Raw genomic sequence first — 23,916 nt, 5'->3', positions numbered from 1 at the left:
TTTCCTATGAATATTTATCACTTTGCTTTATCATTGCGAGTGAAACGTAGCGGTGTTCGAAATATTTTCATAAATTTCAACTGAACTATTCAATTTTCCTGACCTCTCCGACGATAATAATCGAGAAAGGAAAAAAAATTAATCCAATTGTATAAGCGAAGAAATATATAAAGTAATTCGTAATAAATAAAAAAGGGAAGATAGATTACGAGATTGTAAGTATCTCATGCATCTTTTGCGATTTCATAAATATTCTCGTCGTTCTAAACTTACGCTAAAACTTACAACGTCGAGGTTTGTATCATCGACGGTTACATCAAAAAAAAAAAAAAAAAAGAGAAAGAAAAAAGAAGGAAAAAAAAGGAGAAGAAGAAGAAGAAGAAGAAGAAGAAGAAGAAGTAGAAAAATAAGAAGAAAATCTCGCTTCGAAATCCGGTTGCTCGACGTCTGTCTCATCCCTCGAATGCCAACAGCGAAACTCGTTTCATCTTCGTCCTGGAAAGGATCGTCCTACTTCGGTGGAATGGTAATTTTCTAGAGGAAATGATATCCGCTACGGAGACACGAACATACACGAAATGACATTCGTCCTGGTATTCCTCGATAAAAGGAAAGAAACGAGAAAAGGTTGGACGATGTGGTAGCGGTAGTGGTGGTGGGGGTAAACCACGATTCTGCGTTTTTTCTTTAAAACGAGCAGTCAGCTTCTTCCTTCTCCTCCTTCTGACAAGAAAAACAGAGAAAGAGAGAGAAAGCCAGAAAAAGGTAGAGAGAAAAAGAGAGAGAGAGAGAGAGAGAGAGAGAGTTCGGTAGCAAAGCTTAATGGCAAACACCGCGTACCATCCTGAAATGCGGAAGAAGTGGATTTTATTTCACCTGCCTCAAAACCCTCCCCATTGACCTTTTTTTATCATCGTACTTCCAGTTATATTCCATTATTTCTCAACTCCACCCATAAGGCTTCCCTTTAATTCTCTTACGTCTCTCTTACTACTCTGTTTCACCCAATCATACCCTCTTCTCCCCCTTTCTCTACTCTCCAATTCTTGGATAGCTTGATTAAAAAAGAAACGACAACAGGAACAAGAAGCAAGGAAACAGGTTTCCATTCATCCCGTACTGTGGAGGCACGTTCGACGCAGTTCGAGTTGTATCGGCACGTCTACCAAAAGAACGGAAGAAAGAAAGAGAGAGAGAGAGAGAGAGAGAGAGAGAGAGAAAGAAAGAGAACGAGAAACAGAAAGAAAGAAAGAGATCCTATCCACGGCCATCATAACTTAATCCAGGCTTACGACGAAATTCTTTAAGAGCTCCTGTATGTATCGTCATCTCACCCCTTTCTTCTTTCGATCGAAGTTTCACCTAAAGAAAAGAGAGAGAGAGAGAGAGAGAGAGAGAGAGAGAAAGAGAGAGAGAGAAAGAGAGAGAGAGAGAGAGAGAGCGTTTCGAAATCGTTCTCTTGGAGCTGAACAGAAAGAGAAAGACAGAGACAGAGATAAAGACAAAGAGAGAGGGAGAGAGAGAGAGAAAGAGAGAGAGAAAGATAGGTGGCCGACCTCGGCCCTGTGCTTTTCCCATTCTGAAGATTAATCGATATTTTCGCCGGACTCGAAGTCGATATTAGTATCGTACCGCGGCACAAGAGTTATTTCTCATCGTCGATTAAGCTAGGATCCTTGCTTCGGCATGGATCAAAAGGTTCTATATATCGATGAAGTCTTTATCGTTCTCGTAATAGATTATACGTAGTGGAAAGTGGGCGAAAGCTTTACAACCGATGGAGAAGTGATTTAGAGTGCGAGCAAAAACTTGTAATTGTTAGAATGACAAATCAAAAGAATAATAACTGGTAAAAGGAAAAAAGAATTTTACGTTTCCGGTTCTAAATCTTTTTCGTCAAGATGACACATTCTCGTAAATGTAAACAAAAAGCAAAAAATCAGAGAGAAGAGAAGAAAGCAAGAGAGAGAGAGAGAGAGAGAGAGAGAGAGAGAGAGAAAGAAATGGTGATAAAAAGTTGAAGAAGGAATAAAAAAGTTGAAAGAAAAAAAAAATGAAAGATATGTCAGTGGGTGCTGCCCAGAACAGTCTCGCAGCACGAAGCTCCGTCTCATGTTTTGACAGACGTCAGAGATATATACGGATGCATTTTGTTTGCTCATCTTCTTTCGTCCGACCCACTTCTCCTCGGTCCTCCACCTCCTTCACATCCTCGATCTCTTTCCATCTTTCTCATGTCCTTGTCCGCCTTCTTCCTCTATACTCTTTTCCTTTCCATCTACTCCCACTATTCACTACTACCTCTAGCTAACGCTCTCTTAGCACACTCGCGCATACATTTATTTTGTTTCTTTCGTTCTGCTCACATAAATCTTATTCGCGCCGCAGCATCTACATTTCGACACTCACCAACGCTTTCGAGACGGCTCGTGTCATCGAGCATCCAATCGGGAACGATTCCTACGAGTATCTTCAAAGGTTTAAAAACCTATCTAAAATCTCATACTCTTTCATTCATTTCTTTTCTTTTTCTTTTTCTTTTATTTATTTTGCTTCAATTTGCTCCACTCGATTTGATCATTTTTTTTCTTCCTTAGGATATAACGACAACAACGAATTCATTAGAATTCATATAATCATAAACTTTACGTATACCTAATTACTGTTAGGAAATAAATCATAAAAGGTGTTTCTCACGCGTTCAACGTGGTGTTTCTTAAATATGTTCGCACGTCTGAACAATAAGAAAGGGTGTAAAAAAGAAAAAAAAGAAAAAGAAGAAAAGGAATATAACAAACTAAGATGGAGTTTGTTTGAAAGCTAAAAGTCGTGAGGAGACCACGACTCCCTTTTTTCATTGGATAAAAATCACACTGAACCTGATCAAATTCGCGCGCTGACCCCAGGTGTTCCCCTTCGTTGATTCCCGACACGATTCACGGACTGTATAACAAAAGATTTCCAGAAGCACGAGAAGGAGAGAGAGAGAGAAAAAGAGAGAAAGAGAGAGAGAGAGAAAAAGGTGGAGAGAATCGACTGGATATCAGGGACGACGACAACGACGGGTGGTATAGGCATTGTCCGAAAAATGTAGAGCGAGTTGGAGAAAGCGGAAAGCCGCGTAATATAAATGTTAATGTCAGAAAAGAAAAAAGAGAGAGAAAGAAAGAGAGACAGTGAGAGAGAGAGAGAGAAAGAGAGAGAGAGAGAGAAAGAGGAAAAAGGAAAAGAAAAGAAAAAGTATAAGGGAAAGACATTACTGATGCGTACGCACTCGATGAGAAAAAATATAATAGAAATGCATAGAAATACTAATAGTAAAATAGTCAGAGGATTTACCAAGGCCAAAGAGGAGGAGAATTGAGTTTAGTCTACGAGGTCATCCGTAGAGCGAACCTGATAGTTTCGACGGATAGAGGTTAGAACGAAAATGTAGGTTCAACGTAGTGCGCAACGTGTCGGTGTAAAAAGCAGCGCGAGTCCACATTTATGTAAGCCGCGTTCTCGTGCGGAACATGTAACAAGGCTCTGTAATAAATTTTGACTCTCTCGAGTAGACCGCAACAACGTTTTCGCCGCGCACTTGCGTGGCTGTCCGACAGAAAAAGAATTTCTCCTGGACCGTACGCGAACGTTCGCGTTCTTTTTCCTTTTTCTTTTTTCTTTTTTTCCTTTTTATCTCTGTTTCCCTCTCCTCCCTCTCCCAACGCAACACTTACGACCTTTTGAAGGTGGTTGATGGTCCCACCACCCCCGCACGCATCTTTTCATTTGCATGCGCCACGTGATTCATGTCCGTCGAGGCGGACGCGTAGTCTCGCCTCCTGGGGCGGAGGACACGATCCAAAAGTCCAGAGGCGTTCCGCGGTGAAAACCGCGTTTCGTGTTCTGTGTTCCGTGTGCTGTCCCAACCCTACACACTTCTTTCTCAAGTTATTTACGTTCTTGCGACTCTCCCGTGAGTCTTTCGGGGATTACAGAAATACCTCTCTCTTTCTCTTTCTCTTTTTCTCTTTCTCTATCTATTTATCTCTCCCTCTTTGTCTTTTTTTCTTTTTTAATACGTAACACCAGATTTGTTTCGTTCTTTAAAACGACGTACCACCAAAAATTCCAACCATATGAGAAATAATAAAGATATCCGATGTTTCATACAACCTACCCAAGTTTAGCTCCAATAAGCTCTGGATAACTTATATCACTTGTACAAAACGAGAAAACGTAAAATTCAAAGGTGTACGTGAGGGAAAGATAAAGCTACGTCTTTATTATTCATAAGAAAGTCAACGAGAGCATAGAGAACTAAGCGAGAGAACAATTATTGAGACGCGCACGCGCCCGTCTAGTGCTCTGCCATCAAGCTAATCTTTATTTCAATAATCACTTTGAACACGATCCTTATCGATGCAAATGAAGCTTGGATTCTCGATACGTTCCTTTCATAGTTTTTTTTTTCTTTTTCTTTTTCTTTTTCATTCCTTTTCATCCTTTTCTTTCTTTTTTTATCTCTTTCTCTAACGAAAATGACAACGCTTTTATCTCGATCAAAGGTATGTACCGGCTGGCTGACTAACTAACTCGATGGGCCTTTCCTGTCCCATCTCGAAACTCGATACAACGAAATCGCGTTAACGATTTCCACGAGGAAAATAGAATATTTCGACGTGCCGAGCCTGGTTGGTCTTGATTAACTCGTCCGATAATCCCTTCGAATGGTCCGTTTTAAGCATCGTTCGACCTTCAACAGGTAGATGAAAATTCGAAATGCGACGTACTTTGGACTATGGCGATTCTCACACACACACACACACTCTTTCTCTCTCTCTCTCTCTCTCTCTCTCTCTCTCTCTCGGAGAACGCACGCGTAGGTTCGAATGAACGAACGAACGAACGAACGAACGTGCGGCTGGCCGAGCGATGGCCCGTTGGAATCTCCACGGTCGCATAATCCACCGACAGTGGCCCCTCTAAACGGAGATTTGTCCGATGACAATAGAGACCCTATGGTTGTACCAACGTAGTTTGGGTAAACCAAAGCTCACGCATTGGCACACACGCACGAACTCACCCATACATGCATGAACTCACGCACATATGCACGCAAGGAAGTAAGCAAGTAAAGCATGCATGTAGACTTTAATTCTGATTTATCGGTGATCCCTGAACGTTATATTGCAAAACGAAAAGTCTTTATCGGTTGGCCAAATCGTAACCTCGAGAGAAAAAGAGTAAAGGACGATTCTTTATTGCCCTATTACCTCCCAGAGTAATCTAATCTCTAATGACAATGGTTTAAATCGTACTGCGAATGAATATCGTAAAATAGGGATCGAAAGGGGACAGAGATGACTCTTCCTTCTCGTAACTCCCTCTCTCTCTTTCTTTCTCTCTCTCTCTCTCTCTCTCTCTCTATCGCTCTCTCTCCTTTTATTTCTCTCTTTTACTCTCTAACGAAAGGATTACGCTTAAGAGCTTGGAATTGAAAACGACCCTTTCGCCATTCGTCGAATAAAACACTTTATTAGATTTTCCCACAATAGTATTGCAAAGCAACACTTTTGTACTATATGGCGCGAGAGAAGCGATACAAGAGTCGAAATAAATTTTGTCGATCTAACTACCGGGGCGCGTGCCTTAATGAAATTTTAGAGAACCAAATATGGCGAATGAAGGAGCGAGTGAGATGAGAAAGTGAGAGAGCGAGACGAGAAGTCCGAAAGTTATTACGAAGATATACAGTTTCAGATGCCTGTCGACTCGAAACGTGGAAGCCACGTCGTCCTCTCGCGCGCGCATACAGCCGTGCATTACAACTAATCCTCTCCGCGCTTCGAAGTTACATCCTAATAAATCAAGGAGACCGTGGTAACCGAGATGGAAGAGGTAGATGCAGGTACCTCGTTCTTGCTGCCTTTCTCTCTCTCTCTCTCTCTCTCTCTCTCTCTATATATATATATATATATATATATATATATATATATATTTCTCTTTCTGTCTTTCTCTCTCTCTCTCTCTTTTCTTTGCATACCGAACAACCACCAAATTTCGAAAACGTGTCAATGCATACGAACTTTACCAATGCTGTCCATTTCGTTGTGCTCACAGTAGTGACAGGCAACGCGGAACGAATATAATATTCTTCAAATTCGAGAATATCGAGCGACAATGCGTAGTCACGTGCCTTGTGTCTGGTTACGGCTACCTGGCCGTCCTCTCTCTCTCTCTCTTTCTCTCTCTCTCTCTCTCTATCTATCTATCTCACTCTTTCTCTCCCTTTCTTTATCATTCTCTCTCTCTCTCTCTCTCTCTCTCTCTCTCTCTCTCTCTCGTTGGAAATTAATTTCAAAAACTATTCCAAAGTTCCAAACACGCGAATGCAGCAACCTCGACCACGTATTAGAAAGAGAACAAGAGAAGGTAGAGAGAAGAGGGTGGAGAGAGAGAAGTTCGCCATGGGAGCGACTCAGCAGGGACACCATTATTATGGTAGAAATAGAAAAAAGGAGGAAACGGTAAACGTGAAAAAATGCGCCGACTCCTTTCGGCTTTAATTCTTTGTTTGACCTGCGCACGAGTCGGTCTTCTGGTAGCTAGTGCCGTGGAAAAGCACTCGAAAAGCATTCAAAAAGCATTCCTTTTAACCCTCATTCGTTCATTCGTTCGTTTTACTCGCTCTCTCGTCGGATAACTGAGGAAGAACTGTACTCGGTGAATTTTAATGGAAAACGACGGTCGGTGCCGATTAAACACGACTGCATTCGAGGCGCGTCCCTTCGATGTAAACTATCGACAAATGGGTTGACCGAAGTGCGATGCGTGCGTCCCACTTTCGGAGAGTAACGACGATGAAGCCGGAGCTAGGGATAAAAAAAAAAAGAAAAAGCAAAAAAAGATGAACGTTTTGCAAAAGATACGCCGTTTGCTTCATTGTAGCAGCCGAGCGTGAACGAGATAATGCCTTTGTATTGTGTATACAACGTACACATATGAACTCACTCTCTCTCTCTCTCTCTCTCTATATATATATATATATATATATATATATATATATATGTGTGTGTATCTTTCTGTCTTTCTCTGTCCTTCTCTTTTTTCTCTATCTCCTTCCCTCCCTCCCTGTCTGTCTATCCGTCTGTTTCTCTCTCTCTCTCTCTCTCTCTATCTCTCTCTCTCCCTCTCTCTCTTTGACTTTACGAACCCGACGAGGCACGATAAAGTGGCAGAGATAACAAAGGTAAAATAAACAGTCCGGTGATTTTGACTTTCGGACATCAACGTCACTCGCCGTCGCCGTCTCTTTCTTTCCTTTTATTCCTGTTATTTTTCTCTTCGCCATTGTTATTCCTTTCCATTCTACTGGCAGAGCTTTTTTTCTATCGTTTAATTAGTTAATAAAACATTATGACGCTCGCGATACGTGGTATAACGTTCGAACGCGACAGTGACTCGTTAAAATTATTTTTGTGAAAAGGGATGGTAAAAAGGAAAAAAAAGAAAAAGAAAAAAGATAGATGAAGGCAATAAAAAAAAGTAGGAGGAATTTAATAAACGAGCAGGCAAATGAGAGAACCATCGTACATCTACCGATCGAGAGAGAATTCTCTTTCTCTCTCTCTCTCTCTCTCTCTCTTTCATTTTCTTTTTTGCTCTTTCATTCGTTGATAGCGTAAAAATTTTTTACATGAAAATCCACGAAAAGTAAGGTAACGTAACGCACAATCGAGAAACGCATCACGGTCATTTTTCATTAGGAGAGCACTCGGCAGGACAACCATACGAGGAAATGGAGAAGTGTGGAGAAGAGAACAGGAGAATGAGAGAGAAAGAGAGAAAGAGAGAGAGAGAGATCGAGTGACGTGATAAAATGTTGGCAACCCTTTCTCCAGAATAATTCTTTGTTTGACCTGCGCACTTCCACGGCGAAAGAAAACCATTAATTTCACCATCGGAATGGATCGACTGTAGTCCAGGTAGAAAATCGTTGCTAGCAGACGTATCGACAACCATCCGAAGTTCTTTCGTTGAAGCTTTGCTGTCGAGTCTAATGGAAGTTTCGTGAAATTCAACAAGAAAGCGTAGTTGCGTACAATATACACTATGTTTTTCTATATACTTTGCGAAAGAATTCAAGGAAAAAGAGAGAAAGAAAAAAGGAGAAAAAGAGATAGAAATAAAGAGAGAGAGAGAGAGAGAGAGAGAAGAAAAAAAAATATTTAAAAAAAGGACATAAGATAATTACTTTACTGTGACAAAAGTGAGATAACTTGTAAGGTAAAAAATTCACCGTACGAATTAGCATCGATATCTGTATATCTACAACGCGCCTACACAAAGTAGTTAATTTATCTACGATCGAGAAAAAGATAAGGTAAAAAAGACAGAAAGAAGGAGATAAGAACTAGAAAATAAGGTTGAGAAGTATACTGGAAAACTTTCTAAGCATACTGTACGAATGTTAGCGAGTGTGTTGGTGTACCGAGCAAGGCGTTACGGCGATACTAATTACAATATATCTCGATCGAGGTACAACACCGTAATCGGCCGTAATTGTTGTCGGAGAGGTGATTAATTGTTCGAAGCTGGTGCGTGAACTCGCATGCGCGTTACGCAGAGCAGCCCGCGCTGTGTCATTATAAATAATAAATCTAATCGCTATGCGGACACCCCGTTTATCATCGACTTAATTATCGATGGCTAGATTAATTGCTATGTTGAGAAATAACGACAGCCGTAGATCGGCTCTCTTAGGGGGTCATCTTTAACTCCCTGTCATTTTTCATTGGCTTTCGTTATCACCGGTAAACATCTACGAGCCGTATCAAAATGTTTTCGATTCGATTCGATTCGATTCGATTCGATTCGACCGATCGACCGATTTCTCTACGGAAATATTTCCAATATTTCGTGGTAGTCAACCATCCGCAAAATTCACGTTCACCCAACGATGATCCTCGGCATGGCCATTCCGTAAATTTCTAACGGCCACCACCATATCGAGCGAATTAACTTTTGCTCGTACGCGCAATCCAAATGAACGAGGTCGAACGCGAGAGAAATTTAACCAAAGGTGCTGTGAAATATTCGCGGTCTCTGCACTGCTGACTGTACTCTCTGCGCCAGTAAAACGTCCTATTCACCTCTGTTCATCCCCTTTCTTCCTCTAGGAATATCTAGGTATAACGTAGTATCTTATAGGTATACGTACGTTCCAGTACTCTCATAGTCTTCCTTCTCTTCCTCTCCTACTCTTATATGTATCCTATGTATTACATTATACACTCGCTATATACTACTATATTCACTATACTATTCGGTAATATGCCAGTAGTAAGGTAATGCAAATAACCATGCGATTAAACTCTAACCGAGAGGGTTACTCGCGAGAAATTCCCTCTCAAATGTTGCACCGATGTAAATGATTTTGTGGCTGACGAAGAGAGGTGGAGTAGTAGAATCGATGTAGCTACGAGAGAATGAGAGATAGAAGATAGAGATCGTTCACGATAACTACAAAACGTAACTCGAACTATCGGAACAAAATGTTTATGTGAGTTCACGAGCTACAATGAAATATCGAAGCTCGTATGTCTATCTTGTCCGAAATTACGCGTTTTCATCCCTCTATCCCTCTATCTACAGAAGCACTTCTACTACTACTACTACTACTACTACTCCATAGTTGGAACAGCTCGTCACGATCGAATCCGTGTAGGTAGCTAGTCTCTATACATATGTATTTCCGTGGCACGTGGAGCGAATGTGCACGTTGAACGCGGCCAGCAGTTTCACGCCAAGAGAAGCAACTATGCGGAGCACCGCATTGCACCCGAGGAATTCGAATGGACCGACTACGTATCTTCCAGGATTTCACGCGTCGCGAAGCTATGACTTCGAAGCTGCTTTTCTCGTCCCAGACTAGTTTCTGAGGGTAAGAATAAGAGGGACCAGACGAGATACAGACGATATCAAGAAATAAAAAGAGAGAAAAAAAAGATGGCAAGAGTGTATCAAGAGAGAAAGAGTGAGAGAGAGAGAGAGAGAGAGAATGAGAGAGGGATAGAATAAAGTTTAATTAAGACTAATCATTGGAACGAAATAGTAACACCAGTAAGTACAATAATTACCTACGTAGTCTAATTAATGTGCGAACTAAAGGAATGACTCACAGTCTGCTTATTACATTCGGTATCACGAGCGAAGTTTACTGTGTCATGTTCACTGTCTCTCTCTCTCTCTCTCTCTCTCTCTCTCTCTCTCTCTCTCTCTCTCTCTCTCTCTTTCTGCCTCTCGGTTAACGTTACGCGAGAAGGGAACTCTCAACCTCAGGCAATGGAACTTTATTGTACGACCACAGGTTTATGTTGAATTTATATATCTTCTTCAATGCATATACGTTGTTCCATATTATTTCCTTTATCTTTTCTAAATTTTACCTTTGAAAGTAGGAGCTTTCGAGTAAAGTACCTATTATTTATCTCCGAAATGAAGTTCATTCGTTCCTTCATTCGTTCGTTTCTTCCTTCCTTTCATTTCTTTAAGAGTTGCTAATAGATCGTGATTTCCGTCGAACTTTTCCGGAACTTGACCATCCGTGAAAGCTTCGAAGTAAAAAGAATGAGAAAGAACGAAAGAGAAAGAGGAAGAGAGAAAATAGCTACTTTCAAGTAAAGTTTGGATTTCGGAAAAAGTTACTCGTTCAAAGATTAAGATAGATCGCGAATTCCGATTTATCTACTCGCGTTTCAACGAGCTTGTTCCGTTTTGCTGTCGATGTAACGAATGTGGGCCGAGTTCTGCTCTCTTTACAAGAACGCGTCTGAATGTTACTTGGGAAAACATCGTATCGGGTCTTGACCAAACACTCGGTTCTACCGTCTTGATGTTTAGCTTGCCGAGTACTGTTTATGTAGCTTAATCGAAAAATCATAAGTGCCTAGCACTCGAAGAGGAAAGAGATAGAGATACAGAAAGGATGGTTAACATTACCGGAAGACTAAAAGTGGCATCAGTGTGTACGACCTTCGTTTCCGTTTACAAGACTTCGCAGGAGTTTTCCGACTGTTAAACAGTTATAGAGACAGACAAACACTCTTTAACAAGTCACGAAAATAAGCTTCCGTTGTGTACACCCGGAAATAACGATAAGGAGATATCCTTTACTCCGAGAGAGAATGTTATAATCGTTAAAAAAAAATCGATAAAATTTATATGCCAGTGCGTGCGAATAACAGCTTGAAAAAAAATGAAATAAAGGAAAACTAAAGGAAGTAATAATACCTCTAAAGCGATAGTGAAATCGCTATACTCCTTGGCATAACTCAAAAGAGTTATTACGACAGGTCCTCCGAAGCTATCGCTCGTAAATCTAATAGCTTCATTAGAACAAGACATCTATAGATAGACAGATACACATCGAACGACGATACACATTGAAGAAACGTTGTTCTGTGGGATCGATCCGAGTAGTATGGTACGGGCGTTACCTCCTATTACTAGACGAATGAGGGGGGAGGGGAATGGAAAAAAAAAAGAAAAAGAAAAAAAAAAGAGAGGAAATGCGAGATAGGCTGCCGTTCTCGTAAAAGCATTCTGAGAGGTACGTTCGAAAATTTCTGACGACCCGTTGTCAATACCAATCAATGTATATCCATGTAGAACACAAGCTGGTTTGGCTCTCCCTAAAGCATGGATTTAGATGGGGTTAGATACAAAGAGGGAAATCCGGACGCTCGTGTCCCTCATTATCTCGGCATCGGCTACGAAACGGGCTGGACCGAACAGGTACAAACAGTGGTTCTCCCCGATGAACGTGATCGAAGAAGCCATTAAGGCCTTCTCTTCTGGTCTATTGCTATGCTCCAGGAAGCAAACGATCGAACTCTTGAACGAAAATCAATTTGGCTAAACGACCAAACGGCGGCCTCAAACGAGAGGTACTTCTTTTTCTATAACGACACCTGTCATTTTCATGCCGTGAGAGACAAATATTTTTTCTTTGGCCTTCGTGTCCCGTCGCGAGCTACCACTACCACAATCGACCATCTACCAACTAACCCCTTACCTTTACCAATCCTCTTACCTATACCAACCCCCTTACCTCCATCCCTACCAATAAAACGTACTATTAATAAATCTTATATAACGAATGATACAGTAATATTTATCAAAACCGACGAGACTTTCATAGGTTTCCCTCCCCCCCAAGATTCTTCTTCTATTCCTCCTTTGCATCGAAATACGAGACGATATTTCAACTATCAACGATGAAAAGCAACGATAGAAACCTGTAAACGCGATAATTCATTCGTCTTCCTAAAGATAAATATATATATATATATATATATATATATATATACATACATACATACATAGACTATAGATATTTCTTGTAGAAAGATGAAGGTTCGGGAGACATTAATTATACAAATTTATGAAGGAATCGCGAGCGTGTCGTCCCGTATCGTCGTCGCGAACACGAGCGGCTTTTAATCTTTCCCCTCGAAAACGTTCGAAAGCATCTTGTTGTTCCTTCGCTTTTGGGACTTGAGTAAAAGCTAAGGATTCTCACCGAAATTCGAAGACGAATCGTGCATGCAAATCCTTTGAAACGTGAGAACGTCGGTGGATACGACGAAGACTACGACGAAGACGACGACGAAGACGACGACGACCAAGAGAAGAAGAGCGTTTTCCTTTCGGATCAGGTTTAAGCATGCATAATCCGCCTTAAGAAGGCATTACGTATTAATGTTAGGAGGTCCTCTAACATTCGAGACGAAAAAATACGAGACAATTTTTGTTCAAATCCTTCGATTTTATTTCTTTTTTACTTTCTCTTTCGAACTCTCCTTTTTCTCTTTACTTTCTCTCTCTCTCTCTTTTATTTTTGTTTTTATCGCGATGGGACCACCGTACGTTCTCGTTCGCAGCAATAACTTCGCGCTAATGTATTTCGAGGATTTAATTATTCGCGGTCGCGCACGCCGACGGCATATTAATCGAATGCTAATCGACCACCGTTAATGGCTCCCTGTTATACTCGAGCGCGGATTTATCGACGTGCGATCTCGCACAGCGATTGCCTCGACACCCTCGACGATGAGAACGACGACGAGAACGATGAGGAAAAGGAAATACAAGTCCTTGTCTTTCTTCTTTTATTTTTCTCTTTCACGTCGACAGATTTTGTAAACTGTATCGATTTATTAAAATCCTGTTACATTCTACGACAAGGATGGAAGAATGAAGAAGAGAGAGAAAGAGGGAAAAAAAGAGAGATTAAGAGAGAAAGAGAGAGAGAGAGAGAGAGGGAGAAAGAGAGAGAGAGAGAGAGAGAGAGGAGATTAAACGTGCCGTCATCGAGCTCATCTAGATACCTAGTATCGCTGTGTTGTAATTTGTACCAATTAGATTAATGTGCCGATTTAATTAGTCCGTTCTTCCAGCGTCTGGCTCTCACTCCTCCCTCCCTCCCTCCCTCCCTCTCTCTCTCTCTCTCTCTTTCTCTCTTACTCACTCATTCACTCACTCACACTCTCTGTACCTCCCTTAACTCGTGTATACGTCGCTATGAATATTTCGTGACGAGCCGTAGTAACGTAAGCTGGAAAAAATCCCTCGAGGTGAAGCAGAAAGTGAGAAGGAAAGAGAGAGAGAGAGAGAGAGAGAGAACATTCGTTGGATCATGCTCGCGTGCCTCTACTTTAGCGACGATCGTATGGAAAGTGTTAAAACGTTATAATATAGCTACTAAAACTATACTCGCAAAGTGTATCAACGTAGAGATAAATGCTTATATCTACATATACATACGCACGAGGTGACATTAAAACGCACGACGTATATCTCTTTCCCTATCATCGTATTTTTAAAATGAATATTTTCTCTCTCTCTCTCTCTCTCTCTCTCTCTCTCTCTCTCTCTCTCTCTCTCTCTCTCTCTCTCTCTCTCTTTCTCTTTCTCTTTCTGTTTCTCGTTCTCTTGATCGTTCGAGTGAAGATCTAGTAAAGAGCTAAGATATTTTCGATGTATCAAGTTCTAGTTTTCTTTCACTAATGCATCTCGTTATTGCACCTTTTCCTTTATCGCAACGAACTTTAAAAGTCGAGACACTTAAACTTACAACATTTCTAACGGTTCAAATAGAAAGTGTAAAAGGGGGATGCAAATGGCGTTGGATTATGTCGATCGCTTCAGTAAAGTAGGTAGAAGAAAACGATCGAGCCATCCACTTTAAATCGAATTGCATTTTCTACTTTGATCGGATCCTTTCGAAGAAGAAGCATATACATATGGTGAAATACGAAAGGGGAAACTTATCGAGAAAGAAGTAAGCACATTCACTATGCACCGTTCTCTCTTTCCTTCTTCTTCTTCGACCTCATGAATCCCCTCCCCCCCTCCTCTCTTCCACCCTAATTTTCTTTACTTTCTTCACCGTCATAAAAACAACACTTTGTTTTCTTTCGAAATGAGCCAAGCAGCAAAGCAAACAGAATGAATTGTGAATAACTAAGGAGAGTACGACCCTCGATATATCTCTTGCAGCGATGACTTGCCTCAATATCCTATTATTATACCGAGATTTCAACTTAGAATAATAGGAAAGAATTACGAATGATACAACAATGTTTAACCTAATTCGTTGTGACGTTTCAAAGTCAACACGTTAATTATGAACGATCTAGGTATTTACCATGCTGGAAGAAAAGATTCGTTAAATATCCGAAGGAAATTTACCGAGCGAAGCAGCGAATATATATACACTTTACGTGTTATTTGGACTTGGTTCTTGGAAAAACTTAGGCTATATGTGCTCACGGAAGCTGGCTTGTAATTAACTTGAATAAATGAAGATAAAAAGATAAGAAAATAAAAGGGAGATAAGGTAAAAATAACTTACAATTTTTCGGCAAGTAGAAGTGCAGCCAGGTCGCCAGGTATCTGCGTGAGTCCTCGATGAGAACAGTCAACCTCTTGACCTCCACAGGAACAAGCCCAAGGACAAGTGGCTGCATTGAGATCGTCCATAGTACCGGAGAGGCTTCCAAGGCCAAAACTGCCGATGCCGGTACCAGTACCGTGAGATGCACCACCACCGAGAACTGAGAGTATCAGAAGAAGTCCCCAGGCGCAGACCACGGAACCGCAGCTGACGCCGAGAAGACGCAACGACCAGGAAGGCGTCATAGCGCGTATCATTGCTAGCACTTTACGATTAACGTCCTTCACCGCGCGATTCGGTCTCTCGAGGATCTTGGCGAAGCGGCTCCCGACACGGCTCTTTGGCCGTATATTATCCGGGTTGTACAGACCGTAGCAAGGACCCTCCGTCGCAATTCCGCTCGTGGAAAGTCCACTGTAAACGTACGGCACGCTTTGAACAGAGGTAGAAGCACCTGTAGTGCTACCAGCACAGCCAACAACACTAGCACCACCACCACCACCACCACTAGCAACACCACTAACGACAGACGGTTCCAAGAACGAGGATATCTCTTGTCCTTCCGCAGGAGAACAACCGAGTACCCGTACCGGACGAAGAATCGGATCCTGATCGAGATGTATGATCGAACACTCGACTTCCTCCGAGTGTCTCAAATCTCTACGATCCTCTGTCCGTTCTTCCTTTGGCTGTTTTTCCCTCGAAAATTCTCTCCTTCGAGCATGAACTCGGCAGGGACGATGATTCTGTTCGACTCCAGGTCCTCCTCCTCCACCGCTGCCGCCACCTCCACCTCCTCCTCCTCCTTGATGACGTTGACGATGATGATGATGATGATGATGATGGTGATTCCTGCAATAGGAGGATCTCTGTTGTCTACCTTCCCCGCAAATTCTACTTCGAAAACCTTCAACGTTGTCCGACGTTGTTCTTCTTGAGATTTTCGTATCTTCTTGGTGTTCTTGTCTCGAAGGATGCTGCTGCTGTTGTTTCTGCTGATCGTAATGGTGATGGTGATGATGATGATGGTGGTGGTGGTGATGATATTTTTCCTCCGCTTGTCTCTTTCGATGAACACAGACTGGCACGTCCGTTGACGAAAGACAAACTCGAATTGCGTATTCCTTCTCGTCGACGAGTTCTAACTCAAAGTCCGCCAGCGCACTCGGAACAGAGCCAGTATCTCGGAGCTCTCCCTCCGTTCTCTCTTCCAACCTCCCCTTTCCTTCCTCCTCTCCTTCTTCTTCCTCTTCGTGCCTCTCTCGATCCGGATCGAAGGACGAGAACAACAACGACGACGACGACGACGATGGTCGCTCGCAAACTAGACCATCCAGCAGGCCCTTCTGGGGGCCTTCTTCGTGGCCCCCTTCTGGTTCTGGTGGCCTCTCGAGCGAGCTGTCGTCCAACACTAACGGCACCACCCGTTCCTGCGCATCCTGGGCCACAGCTCTCGCTGACCTTATCTTGATGCTGGTCTTCGGCCAAGTGTCTACCGTACCCAATGACTGGGTACGCGTGGCTAAGCTCGCAAGTTGATTTTATCAAGAGAACGTTCAATCGAGGATCATCCGTGCTCTGATTACGAAGACTCGACGCGTTCCTCTTTCGATATATGGATATAATGCGTTTCTGATATTATCCTTTAGTATCTTTCTTGATTATTCTTTTTCTCCTTTCACTTTTTTTTTCTTATCCAATTTTTTACTGCTTATACTTCTATTCCTTCTATTTATTTGTTTTTTCTTAAGTATCAAAAGAGGTATATACGTAGTGAGATACTAGAAAACGCATTGATCGCGTACGTACTTGGCTTTGTAGACCACTATCGATTGTAACGTGTGCGTGGATAAGTACCGACTGTACTCTGAACGAACGTCGTTACACAGGCATTATCGAGGGCGGTGAGTTTGTAGGATTCCTCGTCGGGATTTCTAAGACCTTGCCGCGAGGCAGATGCATCACCTGGAAATGAAAGAAAAAGCAAAAAAAGAAATGAAAAGGAGTTAGAAGAAAGATTAAAAGAGATTTTCGATCGATCCGACTCTCAAGGTTGTCTTTCCGAGAAACGACGTTATCGAGTCTTGCATATCGATCGAACGATCTGACGCACGATCTTGCTATATCTCGTTTCTCGCGAAGAAAACCGATTATTTTATACATATAACTGATGTTATCTCCTCGAGAGACATTAATCGAGTATTTAAACGGGTGACGGCACGTTGAATAAAAGAAAAGAATACAAAATCATAAGGAACGTCTAGATAGGCGTGGAAGGAAATAATATATTCTTGTATACCCTTTATTAAAGTCTCATATAAGTACTCGACGTACGCCGAACGAATGAGAAAACTACAAATGGCGTGCAAGTAAACGCGAAGATAGCGACAACGAGAAAGAGGGAGAGAGAGAGAGAGAGAGAGAAAGAGAGAGAGGGACAAAAGGGGCAAATGTCTCTAGCAAGGTGATTTTACTGCGCGTAATATTCTGTAAATCGCTCGTTGCCTAACCCCTCGTTTCTGTAATTTAGAAGCGAGCAAATGGCGGTCGTACGGCCGGCTAAGGTACGTTGTTCCCGCGAAATCGATACGTGAAAGAGGAGGCCTAACGTTATCATACTCATCGAACTTTTGTGCCAGCTAACGCGCGCAATTTTTACATTAGCCGATCGTAGAGACCCGTAAAAAACCTTAGGATGGTCGATAAGCCAAATGGAGCTTTAACCTCTAAATAAGCACGTTATCCCCAAACGCTGTGCTATGATATATACGCCCGTTCGTTATTTCCCACCCGTTATATAAACCTCTACTACCTATCCCTTTTACGTCCCTTTAACGTCGTAAATATTAGAAGAAGACAAAAATAATCAATAGGTCGATAAAATCGTGAGAACGATCGATCGTTATGAGTAAACTCATAAATCTACTTCGGAGATACCTATAATGCTATGTGTATATATGTAGAAGTGAAATATGAGTTTTAATAAATAATGTCTGGAAAGAGAAACGCGTTTCTCATTCGACGAAAGTAATTTAAGAAAGAGACAGAAGAATATGCAGCAACCTTTCGGACGAGCAAGCTGTGATTCGCTCGAGCAGACAGAACCGTTTTTACGTCCTGCAGGCGTACGCATAATATAGAGAAAAGCATATTTCCCTTCTTCGATGGCGTACTTCGACGAGAAATGGGGGACGTCGGTGAAGCGCGAGGTCGTAGAAGAGAGCCACACACATTTGTATGTACCTTCGTGGTACAACCACAATTCACTTCGCCAGACTCTCCTCTCTTTCCCCTTTTTCTTCTCTGTACCGTTCGTTTCCGAAAAGAAACGCACGCTCCAAGGAGGAGACACCTTACGTTACTGAGGAAGGACGAGAATATGAAGGAGGGAAAGGGGAAAGTGGAAGGACCAGTGACGGAGGCAGTTATAAAAGAGGGAAAGTACAAGGGACCGTCTCGCTGCAATATCGGAAGTACGAGAAAAATATGCTTCCCAAGCACAATCAAGGACGTGAATGCATTCCATGCACGGTCGCAAGAGTTTCGAAGCATATTGGAATTTTTCCTTGGTATTTTCCACGGGCCTTCTTCTCCTTCTTCTCCTTCTTCTTCTTCTTCTTTCTTCTCCTTGTTCTCCTTCTCTCTCTCTCTCTCTCTCTCTCTCTCTCTCTCTTACATTTTTACCTTCTCCACTTCCTGTCTGAGAAACGTGCCTCGAACAAACCTAAGCACCGATGTCCTCCACACACATTGTGCAACTCGTTCGTTCTCTACGAAGGAAGGTACAAGTTAGCTTCCTTGCTTCCTTGCTTCCTTGCGTTTCCGCGATTTATCTGCTTCTACCGAGTCTCTCTTTAGAAAAGGAAACATAACCAACGATGTTCTTCTTTCAATTCGACTAAAAGGACTACATACGACTCTACCGATAATTGAAATTTCTCTGAATGCTACATACGTCGTCTGTATAGAGATTATGACATTCTACTATCGACTTTTACTATGACGTTCTTAGATCCTCCGTGAAAAATTAAAAAAACAAAAAAACAAAAAAGTAAAAAGAAAAGGAAGAAACTTTGATCGAAACTCTTGATTCGATTTTAACGCTTGCAAGATCAGTTTCCCTTTGAATTTTAATAGTAAGTTTAGAAGTAAGTAAACATCGAAATTTTCTCTTTCTAGACTTGTGTATATACTTGAAAATTAATACTTTTGCTAATTTTATAATTATTTAAATAATTTATAAAAAATACTCAGAATATATTAAATTAATATTTAAACATTAATAAGGTTATTCTGTTAAACATTAAAAACTTCGTGATACACGATAAACAGAAAATAACCTTTATTTAAACTTTATTTCAATATTTAAAAATTTCAAGGATTTTTTATTTACATTTTTAAATAAAAATTAATCAGATATTTAATCAATTTTATTGGTAAAAGAAAAATCTCGATAGAGTTATTACTTTCGAATAAAAAATATCAAGTAGAGTCCATTACTTTTAATTGAGGAAAATTGAATAGAATCATTGATAAAAGACAAAGAGACATGTAGAATCATAGTTCGTAAGTCCTAGAATAAATTAATTAATTTTTAGTACAGGATTTTCAACAATTAATATACTGATTCTCGTTTCTTTCTTTATGCTTTTTCAATTTTTTGTTTTTTTAAGATTGCATCTGGGTTGCGTCTAATTCAATAATCTATCTGTATAATTTCCCTTCTTTATGCAATTTTAATATTAATACTCTCTCTCTCTCTCTCTCTCTCTCTCTCTCGCATATTTCCATATCCGATTTTTTAAACTCATTGTAACTATATAAATTAACGTCATTCATAATGATGCACAAAACTCATTGCACGATGTCACTACATCAATTGAATCTACAAATGTTTACAGTTTCTCTACAAAAATATTGATCTCTTGATCTCTAAGCGTTTAAATACTTTTATGACCCTGTTTCAATACATCATTATTTCTACAAATATTATTCGATTCGCTTAAAATTTTGTATACATAATCTCGATAGTTGTGCCTTATAATAGTCGCAATATTACTTTCAGAAAAATATTACTTTCATGTTAGACTTAACATGAATATTTTTATTATTTAAAGTTTTAATAGCGAACGTTCGAATACTTTCATAAGTCACTATACGTCGTCTATATAAAGACTTTTACTATGATGTTCTTAGATCGTCTAGAAAAAATAAAAAACAAAAAAAAAAAGAAAGAAGAAGAAAAAAAACTTTGATCGAAACACGATTAGTGACCTATATAGTTATAAAGTTATGGATAGAAAGTATACCTTAGAACGCGAAGAAACGCGTTTACTTGAAATTCGATTAACTGTGTCTTCTTGTGGATCGCTTGGTTACTTTAATAAAGTAATGTCCTGACGAAAGAGAAGGAGTAGACATCGAGTAACTAACTAACTACCGGAGACCAGTAAGTTCATTCACGATGGCCTCTCTGCTCCCCTGCTTTCCTGCCTTCTTGCCTGCCTGCCCTTTGGCCTCCGACCGGCGTTAAAATTCGTTCAAAATCTAATATTCCCTTGGAGAGAGAGCGAGGACAGGGATCGATAATTCGTTTAGTAATAGTCGGTACCGAGCTCGGTTAGGTTGATGCTTCCTACTTCCTCTTTAGTAATACCTACACCGCGTCTCACTGTTCAGCAGACTCGAGTACCAGCGGGTTAAGTAGGTAGCCTCCGCGAAGGGATGTACCTATATACCACGCACATATAATATTCTCGAGCACTCTCCTATGGATAATATCGTCTGTGATGTCGAAGTTAAGGTGCCCTGCCTGTCGCCAGCTCGCTTGCAAGACTAAGCAACATCTATACCCTTGTCTCCGAACCTAGTGTGATCGAGTAAACGAGAAAGAGAGAGAAGATATTTGAGAAGGAACAAGGGAAAGCCTTTCTTGTCCCTTTATCCTCTCGTCCTGCGCCTCTTTCACGGGCGTTTCCTGAACTAATTAACAACGTTAGCGCATATTAATTGAAGTAAAGTATCGCGCCAATAGATGGAATCGCCATATTGAAAGCTTTGTCTTTTTCCTCCTTGTACTCATTTACATTGGACGAAAAAGGAAGAAGGACGAGAGACAAAAGTATCTAACAAGATCGATTTCCGTTTTGTCCTGGTTACGAGGGAAAGAACCTAGCCATTGACACTGATGCCAAGGGTCCGATAAAAGATAATTAGTTGAATTATTTTTAGTTAGTCGGAAGAATTCAAGGAAAGGGTCCATTCAATGTTAATTGACACTATTCTCTTGTAATAGAATGAAATGCTTAAAAGCTCATGTAAGAGACTAAGGAGAAAAAAGAAGATAGGGAGATAGGGAGAAAAAGAGAAAGAGAAAGTTTAAAGAACGCAAATATTTGAGGTTTAAACGATCGACTGTCACGTGTGTAGACTATCTTTTCAAGCCTGGATCGATCCACATAGAGTGAGAGAGAATTTACCCCCGTGATTGGCCATATGCGACAAGTTTGCCAAGTCGTCCTGTGCCGTTAGTGACGACTTTCTGCGCGCGATCGCTTCGTTTATTTGTGAAACATATTAACGCTTTTAAAAATCAAAAGGGGCAACATCGAGAAACCATCGATATATGTCCCTTGTTGTAAATAGTACAAGGGGTTCGATATTGACAAGTGTTCGGGGATGCCACAACCCCTCACAGTGGCTTAAATCACCGTCTACCACGTGCGGCTTTATTCTTAATACGATGTAAAATGGAAAACAAGATGTGTAACGTATGTACGTATCTATGTACGTAAACGTATGTTCGCTCTTTCAAAGAATTTATGCAAACACCGAGGATATACGTCCCCTCTTGTTCTGATAAATGCTAAACGACAGTTGTCTTTTCTAAAGAGCGACATGTATATCGAACAAAAGCCAATGCAAATATAACGTAAGCGCGTAAATTCCTGTTCCATTTTCTTTCTCTCATTTTCACGTACAGTTTTCAATGTTACGTATACTAAGGTATGTAAGCTCGAAGCAATAGGAAATAGTCTTTCGTGGCAAACAAGCGATAGATTTATAGTAGTAGACGTCTATATAAGTAGCAAATCTCTTTGACGTCGTAAGGGAAAAAGGAAGCAAGCAAATCAGAAGATCCAAGAAGAGCCAATAGAAGCGAGTTCGAAATATTGCATCCCTATTGAAATATATTTGTAAGCCACTCCGAAAGACAATTTCGCTGAGAGAAAATAAGAATAGAATAGAGTAGAGTAGTAGATATGTGAAGGAAGGAAGGAAGGAAGGAAGGAAGGAAGGAAGGAAGAAAAGTTGGTAGGAGAGATACGCCTTAGAGGTGAGTCGTTATATCTCTCCAATGGGAAATCGACTCTCTCCGTTCTTGGAAATATGAGACAGAAAAAGGGACCACCACCATCACCACCGCCCTCGTCGCTTTGGTGGAAGTGAAAGAAACGTCGCTTAGTTTACAAGTGGTCTTTAGCAAGGGGTTCGAAAAAGAATATTATCTAAATTATTCGATTGATTTTTAAAGATTTCGAGATAGTACTCGACTACACGAGTACTTTCGAGTACTTTCATTTTCATTAAAAGAAAAATAAAGGAACTGCGATATACTCTAATAACATTGCTGGTTATTCGTGAGAGATTAAAAATTCATTGCCAAGACCACCGTGGATTCATTCGTTGAAAGGATGAGAATAAAGCTGCCACAAGAATCCTCGTACGATTTAATAGCGACTCGAGAGTCTCGGTGGTTCACGCACGCGCTCGTGCAAGACCCGCGTATTTCTCCATTTTCCAAGAGTTCACCGTATGCTGCTTTACAGCCAGACGCAACCCCAGACGATTCCTTCTAACTTAACTCATCCTCCTCCTACTTTTCCTGGTTCTCCTGTTCCTCCTATTCCTTCCCCTTTTCCTCCTTATTCTCATCTTTTCCTTCTACTTTCTCTTCTTCGCGTTTCCTCAGATCGGCCGTTCCGTACGCCTTCCGAGAAAGCCGAGAGATCCGAAGATTTTTCGTGAAAAACCTCGCTGGCGCAGTTTGCTTTGGAACAGGAGATGTTTGGTTAACATGTGTGCCTAATGGCCCGTGCGAAATGGATTTTTAAGGTTTTCGTTTTAAGAGACGACAGGGCGTACGCCTCTCTCCAAGGACCCAGCGCGATTCATTCGTTGAAGGGAAAATAGTTAGAGAAAGAAAGAAAGCGTGGGAAGATCGAAAATCGATCATTTAAGTGAACGATGCTATGATATACGCAGACACGTACGCACTCACATATACATTCAGAGACACGGAATGTTCTTATTGAAAAGATCGAAAGCCGATCGAGATTACAAAATCACTTGTACTTATACGAATCGACTCTTCTTACAATCGATATATCAATATATTTCAAGATCCTTGAAAAAAATCTTCAATATTTTTATGAGCGATTTCTTTGATATCACAGAAATAATATAATGATAGAGAAAAAGAGGTCAATGTTCAGAAATACTATTATGATTATTTAATACATGTTTTCGAAAGACTCGATGTTATTTGAATTATTTCTATCCTACAAGAATAACGTATAAGAAGATAACATGATTATTAAATCCATTTTCAGAAAATTGGAATTTTACCATTTCTTTCTTTCTTTTCAATTATACCAAAAGCCCAATCATGAAAAATAAATGTAAAGTTTTTGATAAAGATTTTAAACGACATCTCTATTTCTCTATTTATTTATGAGAGTGATAAAACTAAATCATTGAAAAACGACGTATTTCTATAGCCGTTTTTAGTCGAAAGTAAATTTCTTTTCGTTCGAACAACGTTCTCTCACAACGAAGACATTATTCCTATCACAGTGCGTATTTTTGTGGCAACTACGAGAATATATAGCGAGTCTATAGTATTTTCGACGTAACCAATGCGGACCCAACCTCTCATTCTTTCTCTCTCTCTCTCTCTCTCTCTCTCTCTC

General features: G+C 40.7%; 1 protein-coding gene across 2 annotated transcripts in view; it reads right to left on the bottom strand.

Moving 5' to 3' along the window:
• LOC124947958 (protein slit) overlaps positions 1–16,478 on the bottom strand; it is a 309,824-nt gene extending 293,346 nt beyond the window's left edge. For both annotated transcript variants that reach the window (XM_047490825.1, XM_047490826.1), the window contains exon 1: positions 14,903–16,478. In XM_047490825.1, the coding sequence (XP_047346781.1) occupies positions 14,903–15,201 (299 nt within the window). In that variant the 5' untranslated portion in view covers positions 15,202–16,478. The remainder of the gene's footprint in view (positions 1–14,902) is intronic.
• Between the last annotated feature and the right edge of the window lie 7,438 nt (positions 16,479–23,916).

The sequence above is a fragment of the Vespa velutina genome, chromosome 3 (genome assembly GCF_912470025.1).
Source record: "Vespa velutina chromosome 3, iVesVel2.1, whole genome shotgun sequence".
In the NCBI taxonomy this organism is placed as follows: domain Eukaryota; kingdom Metazoa; phylum Arthropoda; class Insecta; order Hymenoptera; family Vespidae; genus Vespa; species Vespa velutina.
This window is presented reverse-complemented; position numbering and strand designations above follow the sequence as displayed.